Raw genomic sequence first — 23,462 nt, forward strand, 5'->3', positions numbered from 1 at the left:
CACATACAGCCTAGTTTTTATTGTAGAAGGGTATGAAACAGCCAATCAGTTCTTTTTATTTTAAAAAAATATGTATGCCTCCATTTACAAACTGTCTTTCATTTATTTTTCCCATTCTACTGAAATACACCTCCTGAGTGCATCCAGATCTCCTTGGAAGATGTTCACAGTGTGGATTGTAGGACACAGCTATGTCTTCTGGAGTGAAAAGTATGCAGAGAAAACAGGTATGGTGAGAGACCTTGCTTTGCCAAATGTAGACATTAAATGGATTGGTCAGAGAGGGTTAAAGTGGCACCAATTGATGCCATTGGTGAAATCCTTCATGCAAATCCAACACCCTGACCTCATAATAGTGCACTGTGGTGGCAATGACCTAGGCACTTTGACTGGGGTAGGTCTGGAAATGCTTATGAAGGAGACCTTTGCACAACTGTTTTCACTTTTCCCTAAAACTGCCTTTGTGTATTCTAACATATGCCAAAGGCAAAAATGGAACTGGTCCAATCATTTTTGTCCGCAGATTGACAAAGCAAGAAAGCACGTCAACAAATCTGTTTCTGCTTTCCTCCGTGACTATGGTATGGGTTCCATTTACCACAACAACTTGCGTTACGACATGCAAGACATTTATAGAGGAGATGGTGTACACTTCACTGATGAAGGGAACAGAGTCTTCCTCTTGAACCTTAGACTCTGCATCGGTACTTACTTGTAGGTACCACTAAAAAATCACTTAAGAAACACAACGGCTCTTTTTAGAGCCCCCTAATATCTAAACACTTAAATCTGCATTTCATTTCATTTTTTATTTTTTTTTCTACCGTACGCGTACGGTAAGCTTACCGTACGCGTACCCCGCGATTTTTTTAAAAATTAATAAATGTTTTTTTTGTACTTTTCTGTCCTTCTTTGACCCCCTTTCAAATGTTAGGGGGTCTGTAACTCTCTTCCTTGCCCCCTTTTCAACTTATCACCCTTTTTTTTTCTGTGTGAAACACACGAAATGGCGGCCGCCGCTTCCTGGTTTCGACCGATTCGAATGTTTACTAAGATCTAACAGCCAATCAGAATCGCGCTCGCGCACGTCACCGTACGCGTACGGTAAGCGCACCGTAAGCGCACCGTAAGCTGGCTGAGATATATATATTGATTTAAAGGCTATTTTCTCAGAAACTACTGAACAGATTTACACCAAACCTACAAAAGGCACTTCCTTGACCTGAGGACTACCTCTCTGCCAATTTTCAAGTAACTCTGTTCAGCCGTTCGGGCTGTAGCTGTGTCTAAAGGTCCTATGGAAAAATGCATGGGAAAAACGCGTTTTGGGACCCCCCTTTTATCTCAGCCCCCGCTTGACGAATCCCCCCGAGACTTTCAGGGTAGGAGCGCAGCGTAGCGCCCCACCTATTTTGAAAATTTCGCGAGGATTCGTCGCCGGCGCCAAAGTTATTCAAAATAGAATGTTGCGGTTTTCCTATGGAAACAGGGTCCTAACTATAACTACCTACTGGCGACCGCCAGTAGGTAATATTACCTACTGGCGATAGCCAGTAGGTAGTTATAGTTAGGACCACGTTTCCATAGGAAAACCTCAACATTCTATTTTGAATAACTTTGGCGCCGGTCGACGAATCCTCGCAAATTTTTCAAAATAGGTGGGGCGCTACGCTCCGCTCCTACCCTGAAAGTCTCGGGGGGATCCGTCAAGCGGGGGCTGAGATAAAAGGGGGGTCCCAAAACGCGTTTTTCCCATGCATTTTTCCATAGGACCTTTAGAACGAGCTACAGCCCGAACGGCTGAACAGAATTACTCAAAATTTGGCAGAGAGGTAGTCCCTAGGTCAAGGAAGTGCCTTTTGTAGGTTTGGTTTAAATCTGTTCAGTAGATTCTGAGAAAATAGCCTTTAAATCAATATATATATCTGAGCCAGCTTACGGTACGCTTACCGTACGCTTACGGTAAGCGTACGGTGGCGTGCGCGAGCGCGATTCTGATTGGCTCTTAGATCTTAGTAAACATTCGAATCGGCCGAAACCAGGAAGCGGCGGCCGCCATTTTGTCTCTCGCACTGAGAGTGATTTTTAAAATATCAAGCCCAAAAACATGTAAAGGGGCTGTTTTGACAACTCCCTCCCACATAGTCATGTTGAGGGAGTCCCCAAACATCCCCCAAGTGCAAAAACGGTTTTATTTTTTTTTCGGCAATTTCGCGGGGTACGCTTACCGTACGCTTACCGTAAGCGTACGGTAAAAAAATAAAAATAAAAAAAACACTATCCACACTTACCCCACCCCCTGTGCTTTTGGTGGCCGAAGGCCACCAAATGTACAGGGCTTATGTTAAGGGCAAAAAACACTATCCACACTTACCCCACCCCCTGTGCTTTTGGTGGCCGAAGGCCACCAAATGTACAGGGCTTATTATAAGGGAAAAAAACTTAGCATTTAAAAAACCGTACTAATTCACTGAAAAAACCATAGGTTTCACACACGTTATAGTTAGGAATTAGCATTTAAAAAACCTTGCAAATTCACTGAAAAAACCATAGGTTTCACACATGTTATAGTTAGCGGAAATTTTACTGATAAAAAACCAGTGAAATTCCCCCGTTATAGTTAGCGCAGGCAACTATAACTCACGCGACTGCAATCTTCTGCTGATGACATATGTGTCTTTATGAAAAAAAAATATTTGTAATATATGTATAGCTAAAAATGTATGGAAGAAGACATGGGCAAATAAGTGTCTAAATACAGTATTAGCATCAGCAGAGGATTGCGGTCGCGTGAGTTATAGTTGCCTGCGCTAACTATAACGGGGGAATTTCACTGGTTTTTTATCAGTAAAATTTCCGCTAACTATAACATGTGTGAAACCTATGGTTTTTTCAGTGAATTTATATATATATATATATATACATATATATATATATATGTATATATATATATATATATCACAGAAAAAAGCACCAGACTTAAGCACCAGACTTGGGAGGCCACACACCTTGCTGAATGATTTATTCCTGCAGGGCAACATTGCACATCAGCTGAAAACGCACAAAGTTCATTTTGTCCTACAAGTATTTCCTTTCCTTACACGTTTCGGGCGTCACGGCGCCCTTGTTCACAGGACTTTGACATATGCAGTAAGCGGAATACCGGTCCTCTAAATAGCAGTAGTTGGGTCTTGCCCACTGGGCGTGGTTACACATTGCATTCTGGTACTTAGAGTTCAATTTTAGGGAAATCCTTTTACTCAACCGGCTGCTGTTCCACATGAAAAAATAGTAGTTTGACTACCTTAATAGGTCTTTGTAGGTTACACAGTCATGGCAAGACCGTCGTAATCCCTTTGAGGCAGATAACAGCAAGGCTTCGTATTTGCGCTGATAGATCACGCGCTGGACACCGCTTCATGTGCAGGGGGGCTTCCCGCGACCCTGGTAGGCCGCAATTAACATCACAGAAAAAAGCACCAGACTTGGGAGGCCGCACACCTTGCTGAATGATTTATTCCTGCAGGGCAGCATTGCACATCAGCTGAAAACGCACAAAGTTCATTTTGTCAACAAGTATTTCCTCTCCTTACGCGTTTCGGGCGTCACGGCGCCCTTGTTCACAGGACTTTGACATATGCAGTAAGCAGAATACCGGTCCTCTAAATAGCAGTAGTTGGGTCTTGCCCACTGGGCGTGGTTGCACATTGCATTCTGGTACTTAGAGTTAAATTTTAGGGAAATCCTTTTACTCAACCGGCTGCTGTTCCACATGAAAAAATAGTAGTTTGACTACCTTAATAGGTCTTTGTAGGATACACAGTCATGGCAAGACCGTCGTAATCCCTTTGAGGCAGAGAACAGCAAGGCTCCGTATTTGCGCTGATAGATCATGCGCTGGACACCGCTTCATGCGCAGGGGGGCTTCCCGCGACCCTGGTAGGCCGCAATTAACATCACAGAAAAAAGCACCAGACTTGGGAGGCCACACACCTTGCTGAATGATTTATTCCTGCAGAGCAGCATTGCACATCAGCTGAAAACGCACAAAGTTCATTTTGTCAACAAGTATTTCCTTTCCTTACGCGTTTCGGGCATCACGGCGCCCTTGTTCACAGGACTTTGACATATGCAGTAAGCAGAATACCGGTCCTCTAAATAGCAGTAGTTGGGTCTCGCCCACTGGGCGTGGTTGCACATTGCATTTGAGTTCAGCTTGTTTTGTGGTTTAGAGTGTGTGAGTCAGTTGATCACCGGCTACTTTATGAATAGCTGCACTGGAGAGCTTAGGGAATACACTTTTACCTTCTACCTCAAGTTGTGTTAGTTTTCCTCCTGTCAGCAGTGGAAAGGAACATACCAAATACACCATTTACATGTCTTCTTACTTCTTATAGGCTTACCTAGGCCCTCACTGTGCACCACTTCTATTACTGCTATTTTTATACAAATCATACATACTGTGAACTTTAAACCTGTTGGTGAACACATTAAGGTTCTCTCTTTGACCTATTAAACACCAACCTCAGTTGAACTTTATGGTACATATGATAAAAATGGGGCAATTGCCTAGAAGTACCCTAAGTTGGATGAAATCCATTGGCTGATTTGTTACGTTTAGTGTGACTGTATTGCCAAAATAACAGTGGTAATATTAAACATTTGGAACCAAAAATAAACAATTTCACTTGACATCCTGAAGTCAAGGATCACTTTCTTCTTCTTGTCCCAATTTACTTATGATAAATATTGTAGGGAGTATACCCCAAAAGTATGTCTCTAAACTCCATTCTGGTTTCCAATAGGGGAGCCTTGCAGTTGGACTCCTGGGCAATTGCTACACATTAGCTATTGATGCTTAAGGCAAACAAATTAGGTGTGAGCGATTTATGCCACAAATGCCTCTTTGTAAATTTATAATTCACCTAGTTTTGTGTAAGGATCGTTCTAGAGTTTACTTACCTTTTTTACATGTAAAACACACTAACACCCATTTTGGAGTAGAATCATGCTTTATAAAATATTTCACAGCCCCTTTGTTGAGAACTGTCTGTTTACCGAAAAACACAGATTTTAATAGTGACAGGCATAGCCTTTCATCCTTTCAAGAGTAACAAAATGAAAACTATTGAGTTGCTTAATAGTTAATAACCTGGTTAGTGCCCCTCATTTTAGCAATCAGGGCTCTTCATTGGCTATCTGATCAAATGCACTCATGCTGTGAAGCTACCTCATTCTTAGATCTTTATGAGAGCTGTGGACCTCTGGGATGCCACAGGGATTTTCCCTGATTTCCCCCTTCTTTCCATTCATTATGTTATTCGTCTTAACTTGTTCATTAGACCTTTAGGCTTTTCATTTACACTTTACTACTGCTAACAAGTGCTACAATGCTTGTGCTCACTCCTTAAAACACGCTGAAATTAGCCTACACCTGATTGGCACATTCAATTTACTTGTAAGTGCCTGTTAATGTGGTACATCTTGTACCCGGGTTCTGTAATTTAAATGCTACTAGTGTGCCTGCTGCACTTATTATACCACCCTTAAGTAGCCCTTAAACATGTCTCAGGCTTTCCATTGCATCCTGTGAGCAGTTTTAAACTGCCAACTTGACCAAGCAAAATAAACCTGTTGCCCCTCCCAAACCTCCCTTTTTAATACATATAGGTCATCTCTAAGGTGGGCTCTAAACACCCTATAGAAGAGGGTGCACTGTATTTAAAAATTTTGATATGTACTTTTAAGTTTTATATGTCCGGGTAGTGAAAAGCTCCTGAATTTGTTTTTCATTACCATGAGGGCTGCCTCTCCCGTAGGATAACATTGGGTAATATTATTGCATTTAATAAGTGCCTTGCTGCTTGATCCCAGGACTACCAGAGTGAATCCAAGGGCTGATTGGCTGGTCTTCTGTTCTGAGCTACAGGGACAGGAAAAGTTCCAACAACTTGAACCCTGCACCTGGATCTGCCTGAAGTGAGTCCTACCTTCCAAGTGGTACCTACCCAGTCCTGAACCTGTGGAAGTGAAACTGAAGGCACTAAAACAACCAAAACGTGGGACTTAGAAAATGTTCACTAAAAATGTTGCCTGAGAACCGACAGGAGACCAGGACCAACCTGCTTGCTGATCTGGCCACGGTGCATCGCCCGTTGGCTTGACTTTGGACGTTCTTCTCCACAGCAGCAATTTCTATTCAGCGGCTCCTCTCTAGAATGGTATTCAGGCTCGTGGACTGGTCATTGGCTAAATCCTGTAGGTTCCTTCTGCTTGAGATTTTCGACTTCCAAAAAAGTGACAACGACATCTCCTCCTCCTTGGACATCTCTTGCTGCTGTGACTCCCTAAACTTTACCTCTGCAGGCATTCTTCCTCAAAAAGTCTTCTAAGTCCATCGGTAAGCCAAGACAGGACCCAAACCACTTATTGTATCTGACCAGTGCTCCATCACTGTTGACCATAGCATTCAAATTTGTCCCGGTCTTGCACAACTAGATGTCTGTGGTTGGCGCTTTGATCCTGTAGGCTCTAGTTTTTACTAAAAATCATTCCTCCAGTTCTACTTTTTGCTGTTTAGGTCTCATATTGTTTATTAAATTGTACTCTGTTTCTAATTTCATGTGGGATTTTATTGCTGTTTATATACTGCTTAGAATACTTTACACATTTCCTCAAATTTGAGCACGTTTGATTTTGTGCCTAGCTACTAGAGGGTAAATTACAGGTTAATTTAGTGACTTTTTTTAACACCCTGACAAGGATTTGTCGTTGTTTGGAAGTGTTTTTACCCCCATCAACTAAAACCCCAATTTCCTACAATACTCAATTTATTTTACCTCTGGCTGAAGATCATAAGACAGTCCAAACCTTAGGAACTGCCTCTCGGAATTGGTTGGATGGATAGGACACAACTTTTTAGAATTGAATTCAAACAAAACAGAGGTTCTTGTCATGTGTACGGCCCATCAATCTGGCTTTTGGCTGATAGCCCTCTGTAAACAGGCCAGTGGCATCAACCATTGTCTTGGGATCACAAGCTGGGGTTTACTTTGGCCATGATTCACCTCTGGTTATAGAAATCTCCAAACTGCATCTTTAGTAAAAAAAATTCTAAAGATTTGCCTTCAATCAGGCAGATGTTGAAGACCGAATCAGTTACTGCTGTTTGCTCTGTTTGGGGCTTTCCTGCCAGTCTGCTGCACACACTTCAAGTTGTACAGAATTCAGTTTGACATCACCAGGTGAAAACCTGATTAATTTCTGGAGGAAGCGTTTCCAAATCAGCCTTTAATACATGCATGTTTGTAACTGCAGTAAATGCAGGGTGGAGAGCATATATGGATATGTTCGCATTGTTATATGGTAGTTGCAACATCACTAGAAAACATGAACCAGTGGTTTTGGGGGTACTGCTGCACACGAAAAAGAGATGACTGAGGCCATACAGGTTTCCAGTGCTAGGATGGCTTAATCACCCAGTTTTCTAATGTTAGACCTGTCAGCCTTAGGGTGGTCTACCCCGAAACATTTTGCCTTCCTCCACTTATTTTTGCTGATCTCGTTTTTGCTGGTCTTAGGACTTTCTGTACTTTCTACTGGTAAACCGTGCTAAAGTGCATGGGCTCACTCCTTAAAACCTGGTAACATTGGCTTATCCCCATATGGCATATTTAATTTACTTGTAAGTCCTTTGTAAACTGGTACTACATCTACCTAGGGCCTGTACATTGAATGTTACTTGTGGATATACAGCACTGATTGTGCAACCCACGTAAGTAGCTATTTAAACGTATCTCATGTTTCAGGTCTGCCATTGCAGCATGTGTGCAATTTTCAACTACTATTTCGACCTGGCAAAATAAACCTTTTGCCAAGCCCAAACCTCCCTTTTAAAAACATATAAGTCACCCTAGGGTGCAGTTACAAAGTTGGCCATATACTTTTATGTTCCATCTCCGGATAGTGAAAAACTCCTAAATGTGTTTTTCACTACTGCAAGACCTACCTCTCCTATAGGCTAACATTGGAGTTACCTTATTACATTTAATAAGTGATACTTTCCAAATGGAAACATGTGACCTGTTCATGTTTGGTGTCTTTGGAATTGTTATGAAAAACCCTCTCTCATGGTAAAGCCGGATTTTAAATTACAATTTTGAAAATGGCACTTTTAGAAAGTTGACAATTTCCTGCCTTAGCCATTAGGTGCCTGTAGCCTGTCTCTAGGCCACATGAATGGGTATGTGTATTGCTCCTAGATAACCACACACAATAGAGAGCTTTGGTGTATCTGGATGGGCCATCACTGGCATGATGGAAGGGTGGAGCTGGACACAGCCCTACTTTCTCTTAAATAGGCTGTGTCCTGCTGCCACACAAAGGGCTACATCCCCCTGTGATTAGTCCGGAGCCAGGGTAGGGAAGACAGGAAGCCTGTGCCCCTCAAACTGAATTTTTAGAACCTTCTCGCACATTCCAGAGGGAGGGCACCAGGTATAAATATTGGACCTCACACACTACCTCTTCAGTTCACTTCTGGACCTGTGGATACTTTTCCAGGAAGAAGGACTGCTGATGGACTGCTGCTGGTAAGGAACCTCTGGCCTAATGACTGCAGCCCCCTTTCCTAGGTGAGAAGGACTGGACCAGCCTCTGTTGAACCCAGGACCCCAAAGTGACTACTAGGGATAGTTGGCTGGCCTCCTGACTAGAATCTCAAGGACAGAAGGCTCCAACACTGTGAACCCAGCACTTGTATTCTTCCATCTGGAGTCCTACCCTGCCAATTGGTGCCACCCTAGTCCTGGACTCTGGGAAGTGGGTTGAAGGTGCTCTGCAAACCCATCTATGGATTCAGTAGAGCTGATGCATCTCCTCTGCTCCACGGGCAACCCATTGTCTCTGGTGGAAGGGTGCTCCCAATGCAAGGACTTCTCATTGACCTTGCAGTATATCGAAACTGTCACCTGTGCCGGTTCGCATAGCAAATCCCTCACCAATTGTAGCCTTGACGACCACACAGGTTCTCACATCACAGAACTGAGGCATCGCCTCAACTGCAGAGCGCATCCTCGACGATGGACTTCGCATCACAAGCCCTCATCTGTAGGATCCTCAATAATAACGTAGAACCTTGCATCTCGGCTCCACCGCAACTTGGCTATGTGACACAACCAGAACTTACAGTACTTTTGTTCAGGAGGCCTAACTGGGTTTGCTCACACTTCATCGCGTTTAGCCTGAACTTGTGACTTTGTCCCGATCTGGCGTGACCAGATTTGGCATGTTGTGTTTTTTGGTGCAATTTTCACAGAAATCTTTGAAACCTGAACATCTCCTTTTCTATTAATGGCATGTTTGTTATTTTTATCTTGTTTTATTTATTAAAAATTACTCTATTTTTCTAAACTGGTGTGGAATCCTTTTATGGGGTGTTTTCGCTGAGCTACTATTTGAAGTGTTGCACAAATATTTTACACATTGCCACTAAGTTAAGCCTGACTGCCCTGTGCCAAGATACCAGGGGGTAGAGCACAGGTTAATTTAGGATTTGCTTGTGACCCCACCCTGACAAGGATTGTGATTTCTGCCTATAACCCAACTTTTTACACCTGCCTAGTGTAGCAGACCCCTCACTAATCATTGTGATATTGCTGTTCATTGTAAATAGCTGATGTCGCTGAGTTTGAAATTGACCAATATTTTTTATATTTCCTGGGTTTCTTTCAGTTATTCAAGCCAAACTTCTTGGTGCTACCTTCACCGATGTGCTTACTACAGATGGCCACAACTACGAGTTGATTCGGTATGAAATTGAGACACTTAAGGTAAGGGCAATAGTGTGTCTTCTTAAAATGTTAGACTGGGGTGAATCAATTCGAATTGTCAATAGGAGTGCACCACCACATTGTAGGATAGCAGGCTAGAATTCAGTTCACTGATCAGAACATGCCCCCATTCCTCCAGGGCTAAGAGCATTGCAACGGCGGTTAGGTATCGGTTGTGGCAGAAAACATTTAGGAACATTGCATTACACATGAAAAGTACACCACACTGAAACAGTTATTTGATTTACTCACTGTAGGTTGGTCAAAGCGAGCGAGGAGATAGCCTATCATCACAACTTCGAAGATTTCTGTGTTGACTGCCTTTTATGTTTTTGATGCTCAGCTGGTTATTAAAACACATTCCGATTAAGAGGCTATTGAGTTTGTTGGAAAACATTTGGGTAAATTAAAAAGATTGGAGCTAATCCAGTAAGGAGGAGGTTTGAATAAATTATATCTCGGAGCTCTACAGTAAAAAAACTAATGATGCTAAATATGAGGAAGTTTTGATTCCATCTATTATAGAATTTAAAGACCTGATTAGAAAAGTAAAAGACTCATGGGCCCAAGGACCTGATGGATTATCTGCAAAAATATTAAAAACAAATCCTAAGCTGTGGGCCCAAGTTCTTCACTCCTTTGTGAGGCAGGAATGAGAGAAAATGCAAGCCCTGATACATACAGAGGATGCACAAGGGTTCTGATCTACAAAAGGGGTCCAAGAGATCTCTGGAACAACTTTAGAATGATCACACCCAGGCAAAATGTAATTCAAGCACCTGCTACAGGTCCAGAAAGACTTTGTTGATAATGAGTGTTACCACTGACACAGCTTGGATTCAGAAAGGGCTATTCTACAATAGATGAGTGCCTTGCATTAAAGCTATTAGTTGAGAAATAATCTATACAAAAAAACACCACCATACATGGCTTATATAAATGTAGCGTATGCATTTGATACTATTAATAGATCTGTAGAAAAAAATGGAAATAACACTGTGGATATCCAAGAACCTACTAAATCTGATAGTACAACTACATGTGGAATTTTGGACCCAATTTGAGCCAGCAGCCACTGGGCACTTTTTAGTAATATTAGCTCTCCGAACAGGCTAAGGCAAGGGCTATTTTAAAGAGATCTGGGCCTAAATCCATCGTTTTTTTGCTCTCCATGCCTTTCCAGTCATATGAAAATCAGTCTTTACTCTGTTCCCCATGGGAACAGTCCAGCCCGAACTGCCAGGGCAGGTCCTCCCTAGACTGGAAACAAGCATCCTGGGACCGGTTCATTGATTACAGTTAATAATTCACTGTTCTATATTAGGATTTTAATTTATAAACTCCAAGTACCAAAAGGATGTCTCATAGAAAAGCATGTCCACCCCCCCCCCAATAAGATTAAAAAGATGCCAAGGCGGTGACTTTACAGTCAAAAGCTTGAGCCAGCGGCCGAGTGTCGGTAGTTAGGAGTTATTTTTAAAAGTAATCTAAATTTTGATAGCAACATCGAAAATGTGATGGGAAAAAGTGACGCCCCGGCAGCGCAGGGGACTTGAAAATAAGCTCCTATTGATAAGATTTTTAACAATGACATATAACTTGAAAACTGTTATTCTGCTGTTATATTAGAGCGAAGTACTGATGGGATAGCCATAAAGCTATCCGATGGATATCTGGAAGGGGTGACTTGGCCTGCCAAGGTGGATAATGAACACTGCCTTAAGGCTGGAACTGGGGCTGATTGATATAATCTTTAAATATTCTCAGTGATTATTAAATTATGGGCACAGCCGGCCATTGCTGGTGAGGGCGGGCTCGCTGAAGTTTGTTATGAATTAATGCAGCCTCCTTTTGAAAGAACCGAAGTTCTATAAAGGAAAGGGTTGATGTAATGGCGCCGACTGTAACAGGCGGACCATCCCTAATAACTAGAAACCGCTGCTGATGAAAGAGCAGCTTTTAAAAAGATCTTGAGTACTGCGAAAATAGAGAGCACCGGGCACATTTTTTGAGATCTGGAAGCCAAGGGAGAACGGCAACACTATTTAAAACATTTTAAATCCCGAAATATCAGGCGTAGCTAGACCTTTTGCTGCCCGTGGCAGTTCCCTCGTTTGCCGCCCCACGACAGCCGCAGGTAAGAGTGGGGGGTGGGGGTTGGCGGCGGCAAGACGACGACTTTCTCGGCTCTGAGTTTTTTATGAATTGTGGGTGAGTTGGGAGTTTTTCTTTGGATATGGTGGCAGCCTCAGTACTCACTGACCTTTTCTGAGCTTCATCAAAGAGTCATGCCTACTTAAAATGGAAGCTGCTAGGACCAAAGAAAATATGCAATATTAACCTGTTTATTACTAATGTAGAAGGTGGAATCTTTTATTGGTTGTCTTTATTTTGATTATTAAAAGGGTATATATTTGTGTATCTGAATAAGTTGGTTTAATTTTTTTTTGCAAATTTGCCAACATATTCATACACAAATAAATAAAGTTTGTGATTTGTGCCATAATATCTTATGGCAACTTTTAAAACATCAGAACTGTAGACAGTGATAGAATATGATGGCTTCAATGGTAAGGTCCATGAACCAGAAAAAAGACTGTTCAGTAGGTTATGTTTGTCTGTGTTCTGTTTGTCTGTGTTCTAACCATTAAACTGCATTTGAGAAAACTCTATCACCATTTGCCTATCTTAGGCTCTTCTTTCTGGTTGAGGAGAAGGGTAGCAAAATCATCAGAAGAAAGTTCACAATAATGCTGAAAGATATGGGAAAGTACTGAAATGCTGAATCTTTTTCAACAACCTCGGCAGGTGTTCAAAGGTGGTTCTGAGATGCAGCACCTGAAATTTATGTACACCTCAACACAATACGACTGTGCATATTACTTCGATCCGGATGCTTACAATAAGGACTACTTGATAATAGGTAAGACCTTTCTAATAATATTGTTTGCACAATTGGGTAAGGTATGTAGCACCCAATGCTAGTAATAGATGGCTGTAGAACACATGGAACTGAATTGACAAAACAGACCTACAAATCAGATTGTAACACATGAATAGTGCAGCAAATGGAGTGACCTTCAAATCAGATTCGTCTTCCATCTTGGCATCTTGTAATAAATTGTGAAGGCCATCTCTCAACTCACTTCCGTTAGATTCCTTGATGTCTGCTGGAGGACACATGCAGTTCAGTGGCATGTTGCTTGGCTTTTATGGTTATGGATGGTGTTAATACATCTCCACATTTCTGCTCCATATATTATTGCTACATTTGCCTGAATATTTGACCTAATTATTTGCTTACAGCAAATCGCTTCTATTTTGCTAATGCTTATCAGTACTACATTTGTACACTGTCTCAGAGTACATACTGATTTTCTTTTGTTTCCAGCCCATTGTCTATTATTAAACTCAGATATGCAAAGCAGGAAACTCTCTCCCAAATAGCATCTTGGGCTTTTGTGGTATTAACAACTGTAAGAAATTGGATTATAATTTTGAGTCTGTGACTGCCCACCCCAAAGAACAATCACAACTCCTGTCATGGACAACCCTCAAAGTTACATAATTAACCCAAACTCAATCCCCTGCTAGATAAGGCTCACAAGTCAAAATCCTTAATTGCAGCAAGCCAGCAGGCTGTATCAAATTCGGATAGGCATTGGACTAGCAGGGAAAGTTCAGAGATGGTTTAGTTAAAATGCTCCTTGGGAAGTCCTCTTGCTGGTCGGATACTTTGAGCACCTTAGCACATCAAGATTTTTACCTTTGGGCGTAGGCTCTTTTTATGAGCTCGGAAGCCTCCAGCAGGGCAAGGCAGCAAGTTGTATCTGACATTGAGTTCCAAAAGGCTGGATACCTCCTCGATAAGGGCCTGCTAAATTGGATTTGCTGCTACGGAGAATCTTTGAGCAGAAGAATCTTGTTTATTCAGCCCAGTGAGGTTGCGCCTCTGGCAGATTGGCAGCAGAGCTTCCTCCCAGTCTCCTGGAGGCCTGGAAGACCAAAAAATGTCTAAATCACATGTTTTCAGTGGTGAAAGAAGTCCAGTTAGATACAGCCAAAGGTCCCAGGAACTCAAGACCGCATTTGGGGGTCAAGACGCTCTCCAGCCAAGGCCACCAGCAGTGTCCAGGTCAGGTCCAATTGTTAATGGCACTTCAGGAAAAAGGCCTCTTGCAGATTGTTTTGGCCTTGTAGCTTACACAAGAGGTCAGCATTCTGACCACTGGAGCCAATTATTTGTCCTTGGTACAAGAGGGGGCAGGCCCAGTCCTTCAGGGCTCCTCTCAGGTCACAGTGTTGCAAATCGACAGGGTTTGGGATCCTAACCACAGCTGCAAGGACTTAGTTCACTGCACCATCACTGAGTAAGGATCTTCAGTTTAATTGCAGCCCCACACAACCCACTGAGCATTCCTGTGAGGGTGGTGGTGTTAAGAAAATAGATAATATAGATGTGGTGTTCTCTAGAGAGTACCCTGAGCCACAAGAAAGTTTATAACTGGAAGATTTGACATGGTGTAGCCACACAATGGAAAAGATCTACAGAAGAAAAGACTTTCCAAGATGGCCGCTGAGTCCTACATTGATACCCTGTGATCTGTGAAAAGTGCATCTTTCGATACTTGTGAGTCGTTTCTTTGATGTGCGAGCTCATCACTGCACGCTTCAATTGATCGCATCTTTGAAGGAGCATTGTCTTGTGTACATGCTGAGTTTTCTTAGGAAACCATTCCTCATGAGTTGTTAGTTCCCATGTTATCTTCCCTCGCCCTTCACCTCCTTTGACTCATTGCTGGTAGTTTTTTAGTTAGTGCCTACTCCGTAAGGAACTCCTGAATTTTGTCAGCGCGGTTAGTCTATGCCTATAGGCTTGACCCTTCTAGGAACAGTCCAGTCTAAATTACAAAGCCATGTCCTCCCTGAACCGGAACACAAGCAACACTGGACTGGATTTAGCCAATTTCTTTATTTATATCTGGCTGATGAGCCCATAATAAGGGTGAAACAGGTCCTGGGTAGCCTGTGCTCTGGTTCACGGAGGACCTAACCTGGCAGTTCGAGATTGACTGTTCCCATTGGAGCTGGGTCAAGGCTGATTTGCATATGGTTGAGTGCACACTGATGTGGCATGGTGGTCGAAAAATGATGGATTGGGGTACAGTCACTGATGGCTGAGAAGAATTCAAGCATCCATCTATCACTTGGTGTTTTAATGGCCTGGATACAAGTAATCTGCATAATTCATTAAAAACCCAGATACAGAGAACATGGATGTAACAGAGACAGGGCTACATGGGTTGAAACAATATTTCCTTGCTGTTCCTGGCTTAGTTAGAGGTAAACTTAATCAAAAGAATAGTAAAATACAGCACAATGCTCCATAGAACAGGTCTTGTGTCCAACCAGGAGAATCACTTGACCATTGAGGCAGGCATACAACCCTTTGAGACATTGTGGCCCTAGTAACAGAAACATTTAGGTAATTGATAGACTAGAAGGAAGAAGCTATATCTAAGCACCTCATCATGATGTTCTCGAAAAAATATTCCACCTACAAACCCCATAAGGAGGACAGTGCACAGACAGCTTTAGCATCGATGCAACAGAGGACCATACATCTAGAAATTGTACCAACCTCAAGAACTGAGCTACCATGCCCTAACTTCCTCAATATGCATATTGTGCAAAAGCACTTAACATGGACCAGTACATGTTCACCTTATAGATTATTCAAGCAAATCCATAAGATCTACCACCCTTCATAGAAACAGAGGGGACACTGAGTAATTGTAAGGTATCTAATGATGCTATTATGGCCTTGTGTGATTTGTTAACACATATTCTCCTTAATAAAATGAGTACTTCCATCTTCAATGAAAAACATTTTTCTCAAAGACATTTACATTTCTGATGTTTTGACCGTGATTTTAAAAAGGTCAAACAGGCTCTGAAGCATTTGATGGTCAAGGTCAGATGCAAACCCTTTATTTATTTATTTTTTTTGTTTAAACATTTTTTATTGTTTTCTTACCAACATACCAATACACTTCCCACAAGTGCCTAAGCAGCTCACCAAAAATTAGTACATACAACATATCAACCAGTTATGCATTGGAAAAGTTACCCGTCCCGCTTGGGCCCCCTCCTCCCACTCCCTCCCGCAACCCTTGTCAGTGTGCCCCCGCCTTCCTATCCTCCCTCTGATGTGACCCTCCCTATTACTATGATACATGTAGGGGTATTCAATCCTGTCTCTGTCAGCTTGGGCGTTCCCCTGGGTTCAGCCGCGTTGAATGTGTCCACCTATCATAGTGACCCCCCTCCTACTCCCCGCTTATCGCATCCTCATGGCGGTCGGGTAGGTCCCCCTCCCCTATGTTTTCTGACATCAGCCCCTGAAGTTCAACCACCAGTGACTCCCATGCACGGGCCGTCGCTAACGCCTTTTCGTCGTTCCTCCTATGCGCTAATTGCAAGCGAAGTGAGCCCTCCGCGCCTGCCCATTTCGCGAACGCCGTCCGCCACCTCAGAAAGCTAGGCCCCACCCTTGACTTCCAATGCATGGTTAGCTCCCTCTTGGCCATGATAAACCCTAAGTCACAGAACTTGCTAGTAACCTTCGTGCGGCGGGTGTGGGGGAACCAAAGCAACAGGCAGGCCCCCATCTCAAAATCGATGGTGCGATCTGTCACTTGGTTCAGGCATTCCGTGACGTCTTCCCAGTAACTACCCAGCGCCGCGCAAGACCAAAACATATGGCGAAAATCAGCCCCATCTCCCCCACACCGCGGGCACTGAGAATGTGTGCCCCCAAAATATTGCAATATTTTGACTGGCGTCAGGTATGCCCTGTGCAGTGTAAAAAACTGTACTAGCTGAAACCGGGCATTACGCGTACCCTTCCAGGCCCGCCGCACCAACGCTGGCCATGTCGACTCGGGGATGGGCTTCCCAAGGTCAGCTTCCCATTTATCTTTCAACGTGACTAGGGGCAGCAAGCGCTCCGTCGACAGCCGTCGATATAGGCAGGTAATAGCCCCGACCGTACCCGCGGCCATGACCACATATTGGCAGCCCGCGGTGACTAGCGGTTCCGAGAGCCCCGCATTCCAGTGCTTCTGGAGGCCCGCTATGAGAGCAGCGTGAAGTAAATAATCTCCCCGTGGGAGCCCATAGGAGTCCTGCAGTTACTGGAAGGGTAAGAGCACCCCCTCCCTATATAAGTCGCCCACCACTTGTATGCCAAGGTCCTCCCAAGCGGCTAGTCCCGACCAATCACCCCGTGTGGGAGCGCCGTGCACATACCAAGGGGGATCTCCAGGGCATAAGGGTGGATAATAGCGGCCCTCCTCTGACATCGGTTCCAGCACAACCTAAGGGTGCGTTCCTCAAGAGTGAGCTGGGCTAGGTCCATCCGCTGTTGGAGGACTATGAAAGAAACCACATGGCGAGGAATTAACCTGCCCTGCGGGCCCTCAGGGCCTCTAAACTCCCGTGCCACTGCCTGCGTGAGCCATTGTAATTGTGCTGCCAGATAATACCACTCAAAGTCCGGGACCGCCAGGCCCCCCTCCGCTCTTGGCCGCCGTAGGGTGGTCAAAGCTACCCGCCGCCTACCCGAGCCCCATATGAAGCCCGTGGACAGTGCTCGAAGCCGCTCAAAAAACGATGCCGGTATCCATATGGGCAATGTACGAAAAAAATACAGCAGGCGCGGCAGCGCTACCATCTTCAGCAGCGCTACTTGCCCAGCACACGATAGTGGGAGCGTGCTCCAGAAACCTATGCTGCCACTCAAGCCCCGGATTGCTCTACCCACGTTCCCTTCCAGCAAATCAAGCTGGGTATGATAGATATTGACACCCAGATAACGCAGACAGCGATCCTCCCATCGTATCACTCCCAGCGATTGGGGGGCCTGTCCATTAGGCGACAACGGGAACAAGCACGTTTTGCCCCAGTTTACTTTGAGCCCCGACAGGCGACCAAAGACATCCAACAAGGCGGTCGCTCCGTGTAGTGCGCCATCTGCGTCGGCCAAAAACAGCAGTAGATCATCCACATAAAGGGATATATAGTGGGCCTCCCCCCTGAGCCACAACCCAGCATATGAGTGTCCCTGTCGGGCGTGAGCCGCCAGTGGCTCAATGGCCAAGGCAAACAACAATGGGGACAGCGAACAGCCCTGTCTTGTCCCCCGCCGCACCCGGTAGGGAGCTGAGACGGTAGCTCCCGTCCGCACGCGGGCTGTGGAGTCAGTATATAACAAGGTGGTCCAGCGTACAAAGCCATCCCCTAGGCCAAATTCCTGCAGCACTCTAAATAGGTATGGCCATTCTACGCTATCAAAGGCTTTTTCTATGTCGACAGAAAGCGTTAGGGCTTCTGGGTAATCTTCTCGATCCACCCCCATTACCCGCAGTAGGCATCGGACGGAAGTTGCCGTGCTACGTTGAGGAATAAAGCCCGCTTGATCCGGGTGTATCAGGGCGGTCATGTGGGTCAACAGGCGTGTTGCTAATATTTTACTCAGAATTTTGTAGTCCACCATTAACATGGAGAGCGGGCGATATGCTGCCCGTGCAGTAGCAACTCCTCCTGCTTTCAGCAGGGGCACTACCATCGCCTCTCGTGCGGAGGTGGGCAGGCACCCAACTCTCCAGGTTTCACTATAAAGGACTTGCAGCTGCGGGGCTAGCAACTCCACATACGCCGCGTAAAACTCGATGGGCAGCCCGTCCGTACCTGGGGTCTTCCTTCGAGCCATATGTTTAATCGCGGCGCGGATCTCGCCCAATGATATGGCGCCCCCTAAATCTTTCTCCTGCTCCGGGTCCAACCGGGGCAGCCGAGCCACCAATAAAAACTCATCCAACTCTCCGGGTGCATCCTGCATTGTGCTGTCATACAACCCCTCATAATAACTGAGAAACTGCCTATTAATCTCGTTCTGGGAGTAGACCGAAGTCACCCCTGCCATGGCTAAGGAAAGTATGGGGGTACCCCGGGCTGTTGGATTCGCCAACCAGGCCAGGAGGGATCCCACTTTATCTCTCTCCGCATGAGCCCGGGAAAGGTATTCCTTATGATCAAATCAGCGAAGCTTCTCCACTCGTGCGGCTACTCCCTCACGTGCCTTAACAACCGCATCTAACATTTCCTCCCCTGCCTGATGCGCGCATTCGGCCGTACGCAATTGGGCCTCCGCCCCCTCTATATCCCTCAGCAACGTCTTCCGAACCCCAGTGGTGGATGAGATGCATACCCCCCTAATGACCGCCTTAAACGCCTCCCATTCCAATGCCCTACTTGACGCTGTTCCTGTGTTATCCGCAAAATACTGTGCTATGCAACCGCTGACCTCGGTCCGGAATACCTGATCCTCCAGTAGCAAGGGGTTTAGACGCCAAGTAGGAATCGCCTGCCGCTGCCTGGTCCACTGTAGCGTCACTAGGCAAGGGTTATGGTCTGAAATAGTTTTCGCCAGATACTCACTATGACGCATCAATGCCTGGGCATCCGGAGAACACAATATACTATCCAACCGTACATGTAACTCATGCGGGGCTGAGTAGAAAGAATAGTCCCTATCCGTTGGATGATGGGTCCGCCAAGTGTCTACCAACCCTAAGGTGTCCTGCCAGGCCCGTCTACTTTTAGCCACCCTGCGGACAACGGACTGAGCAAGGGGCGGGTGGGACCTATCCAAACTGACGTCAGTTACCGAATTGAAGTCACCTCCCAAAACAACCGTACCCGTCAAGTATGATGCTAGCTTCCCCGACAGTCGGGAAAAGAAGGCGGCCTGTTCTATGTTAGGGGCATAGACACTGCATAATGCCACGTCCCTCCCGTCCACTAGCCCTTGCACCGCTACGAACCTCCCCTCCGGGTCCACCAGCGTTGTCAATGGTTGGAAAGGGACCCCCGCCCTCACCCAAATCAGGGCCCCTCGTGCAAACTTCAAAAAGGTAGTGTAAAACAATTGGCCCCTCCAGTGCCGATGTAATGCCCACCCTTCCGCCTGATCTAAGTGGGTTTCTTGGAGGAAGGCCACCTGTATCCCCCTCCGCACTAGATTTGCATGGACTTCATATCTCTTCACCATAGAGGTGAGCCCCGCACATTCCAAGTTAGATATCTCAATTCAGGTGGGGTCCCCATCGAGTAGCCGGACAAAAATCCGCCATTTCCTGGCCTTCCTAGGCACACTGACAATACCCACAAACCATGTTACTCCCTCCCTCCCCCAGAACTGGTGCTAAACCGCAGTTACCCATCCAAATACCACCCCAATTAACCAAACACTCTGGTAGCCACCAGGGTCTCACAACGTCCGTGAGGGTGAGGTGGTGGCTCTGTGCCAGACGGGCTTGTCGACAGTTCCAGTGTGCATCCATGCCCAGTCTCTGTGAAACGGCCCCCGGTGTCCCTTGCCCCTCAGGTCGCCCGCCCCAGCATCCTGACCCCCCTAACAAACTACCCCCGCAGTCTGCTGCTATCTGCTGACAGCACCCCGTTTAGCGCAGGGTGAAACCCCCCTCCCCGGGTGGCTCCCGCCCCGGTCTTGCCCTCCTTACGGTACACAGGCGGAGCCCAGAAGTGTCAAGTGTCCAACATTTCATCCGCCGTCCCTGGAGTAACATCAGGCAACAACGCCGTGTCCTGCTCAGTTCCATCGGAAAGGGAGGTCTCGGATCCCTTCGGGGACCCCGAATCCTCGCCAGGCTTGGAAACTGCTGCTCCAGAAATGATAGATACTGCCCGCAACGCTGCCCGTCGCTCCAGCGCCGTCTGGGATGATACCGGGGATCGGATCTGTTAAATGGTAGCAGCAGTTTCAGTCGAGGGACGCGCTGGCGATCGGCAATGAGACCATGGTGCCTAAAATGGCCGTCGCGCGTTTTATGCGTGTGGCGCTTGGGGAGAGACAAGATGGCGCAGATAATGTTCAGATACGAACTAAATTTCCACAGTCCTCCCTTTTAACATATCTCGCCAGCTTGTTTAGTTCGGATCTATCCCCATAATACCACGTACTTCTACTTCGTACAGGGCTTTCATTCGTTCTGCTTCAAAGTTCAGAGTTTTAGGGCAGATGTAGTTCGTGAAAAGTGAACATAAAGGTGGCAAGCACTGAATCCCCAGACAGCACCCACACAGTATCACAATTGGTATCATGATAAATGTAAACAACCTCCACCCCCAACTTTTAATAGTGTCCCAAAACCACCTCCCAAGCGACCATCCTTCTTGCTCCTGATGAACCTCTGCGGAAAGTCTGTGGAGGTGTTCAATCGCCTTGTAGACTGAGGGTGAGTTATCCGGTACGTAGGTACAACAGCTGGACCCAATGATGCGGCATGCTCCTCCACGATCAGCCAGAACCACGTCTAGAATGAGGTGGTTCTGAAGAGCTACCAGGCGGACGGCCTGAAGCTCAGCGGTGTTGTTGGTGAGGATGCCGGCTGTAATGTTCATTGTGGTTTCGACTGCCTGGGTTAGGTGCCGGATGGCACGGCTGTTTGCCATTGGATCCCACAGTGGAACAAGTCCCTTTAATGCATCCATGAACTGTGCTCCAGTGGAGTCGGCTTGTACAATGTCCTTTGCACGTTTCTGCCGGTGATGGTTTGCTGGAGCAACATATGTTGGAGGAAGGATAAAAGCGATGTAGCAGGTGCCTCCCCAACCTTTCGGAAGCCAGGTGTAGGCCTTAGTACCACAGACGAAGTACATATTTGGGGAGGTAACAAAGGAGGGTGGGCCAACTGAGTCCAATGTTCGGGTGATGAGACAGGAACTGTGGCCTACCGGCTGTGTTCCTAGGCCTTCGAGGCACACCAGACCTGTGATGTTGACGACGGATAGGGCCACTGTTAGGGTGGCGGCCGTTCGCTTCCGGAGGTAAGCGAAGGTGGGTCTGGCTGGGTTGTTGAACACCTGCATTTCAACTCGCTCCTTGGCAGGGATGTCCATATGGAAAGAGGTGTTTGATCTCAGAGGACAAAAGGGAGCAGAGGTTTTTCCAGTTTGGTTCAGCCAGAACCCATGATAGAAGTGCGACACAGTTTTGCCGGAAGTGGCATTGTCCTTGTAACTTTCTTGCAGGAGGATTAGCCAAGCGAGGCAGGAGCCATGGACAGAGAAGGGCGAAGGGATGAAAGGGATAGAATGTCCAGTGGCATGTGGTAGCAATCCACAGATCCAGCAGTTAGTGGCATTGGCGGCAAGATTGTGTTGGTGGAGCAGTTGCACAAAAGAGTTATTCCAGAACTCCTTACGTCTTTCTCGGAGATGGGGTGAAAGTGAAATCAGATGGTGTTCTTTCATGGTGGTGGGTTGAGCAGTGGTCAGCAATGTCTTATGAGCGGGTGCGTTTTCTTCCATGATCCAGAAAGTGACCATGAGAAGGAGGCAAAGGAGAAGGGTAATAAAAAGTGCAATCGTCTTTGAGCTGTGCATTTTGTCAGTCTTTGGGTTTTTGTAGTGGATCTTCGGATGTCCGGTTGCTTCCATCATCTTCATGTCAGGCGCTTCCATCACCTTCAAGGGATGTGGTAGCGGGCAGAACCACAGACTTTGTTTAGTTTCTCTCCTGGAGGCCTTTGAGGTGACTAGGCTACCGCTCTGAGATTTCAACTTAGTTCGTGGTCTGCTTAGCCGAAGTTCCCTCCTTTCGTCGTAGGTTATACCCTTCTTTGGATGGCACAGTGGGATCGGGATATTCAGTCAATTCAAGTGTCTCTGTATTCGGGTAGCAGCTCAGGGATGGTCGGTCTTTGTCCAGAAGTTCCTCTTGGGCGGTGATGTTGTCGGTGGTCGTCAGGGTCGATGATACCTTCTTGCAGTGGTGTGCATGCAGCCAATTACGTTTCCCCTCCACTCGAAGAGCTGTTCGGGTGGTGATCAGGACTTGCAGGGGGCCCGTCCACCGGGGCTCCAGACTCTTGGTGCGCTGGAAGTTGCGCACTAGGACAAAGTAACCGAGTTGGATGTCGTGTCCGGGGCCCCTGGAAGCATCGGGAATGGCTTGCAGCATCTGCTGATGGATAACAGACAACGTTTTAGTTAGATTGTACAGATAGTCAGACATGAGGACGTCCGGGACGTCGTGAAAGGATGCTGGTTTTGGTGCAGTCCAAAGGTTCATGGGTCGCCCGAAGACGACCTCGTAGGGGGTTAAGTGGTGTTTGGTAGGAGTGGAACGCATTGATAGCAGTGCTAGTGGGAGGGCGTCTGGCCATTTCAGTCCTGTGGTGGCAACTATTTTGGCTAGTTTGAGTTTCAATGTGGTATTATGTCGCTCAACCAAGCCTGCAGATTGGGGGTGGAAGACCGCATGAAACGTCTGTTTTACACCCAACCCTTTTAAGATGAGTTGGATAACTTCGGCTACGAAGTGGGGGCCGTTGTCGCTCCACAAAATTCGACAAAGGCCGTAACGGGGGAAGAATTCTTTCAGTAGTACTTTTGCGGTAGTCATAGCAGTGTTGTCGCGGGTTGGGTAGGCTTCCACCCATTTGCTGAAGGCGCACACAACGACAAGCACGTACTTCAGGGTTTGGCACCTTTCTAACTGAATGTAGTCCATCTGTAGGACCTCAAAGGGGTGACTAGGAACCC

General features: G+C 46.1%; 1 protein-coding gene across 1 annotated transcript in view; it reads left to right on the top strand.

Annotated features, from left to right (window-relative positions):
* LOC146796814 (metalloproteinase inhibitor 1-like) overlaps positions 1-23,462 on the top strand; it is a 230,144-nt gene that overhangs the window by 78,631 nt on the left and 128,051 nt on the right. Inside the window, exons 3-4 of the mRNA XM_085629540.1 lie at positions 9,733-9,830; positions 12,639-12,753. Of these exons, the coding sequence (XP_085485666.1) occupies positions 9,733-9,830; positions 12,639-12,753 (213 nt within the window). The remainder of the gene's footprint in view (positions 1-9,732; positions 9,831-12,638; positions 12,754-23,462) is intronic.

The sequence above is a fragment of the Triturus cristatus genome, chromosome 10 (genome assembly GCF_964204655.1).
Source record: "Triturus cristatus chromosome 10, aTriCri1.1, whole genome shotgun sequence".
Taxonomy (NCBI): domain Eukaryota; kingdom Metazoa; phylum Chordata; class Amphibia; order Caudata; family Salamandridae; genus Triturus; species Triturus cristatus.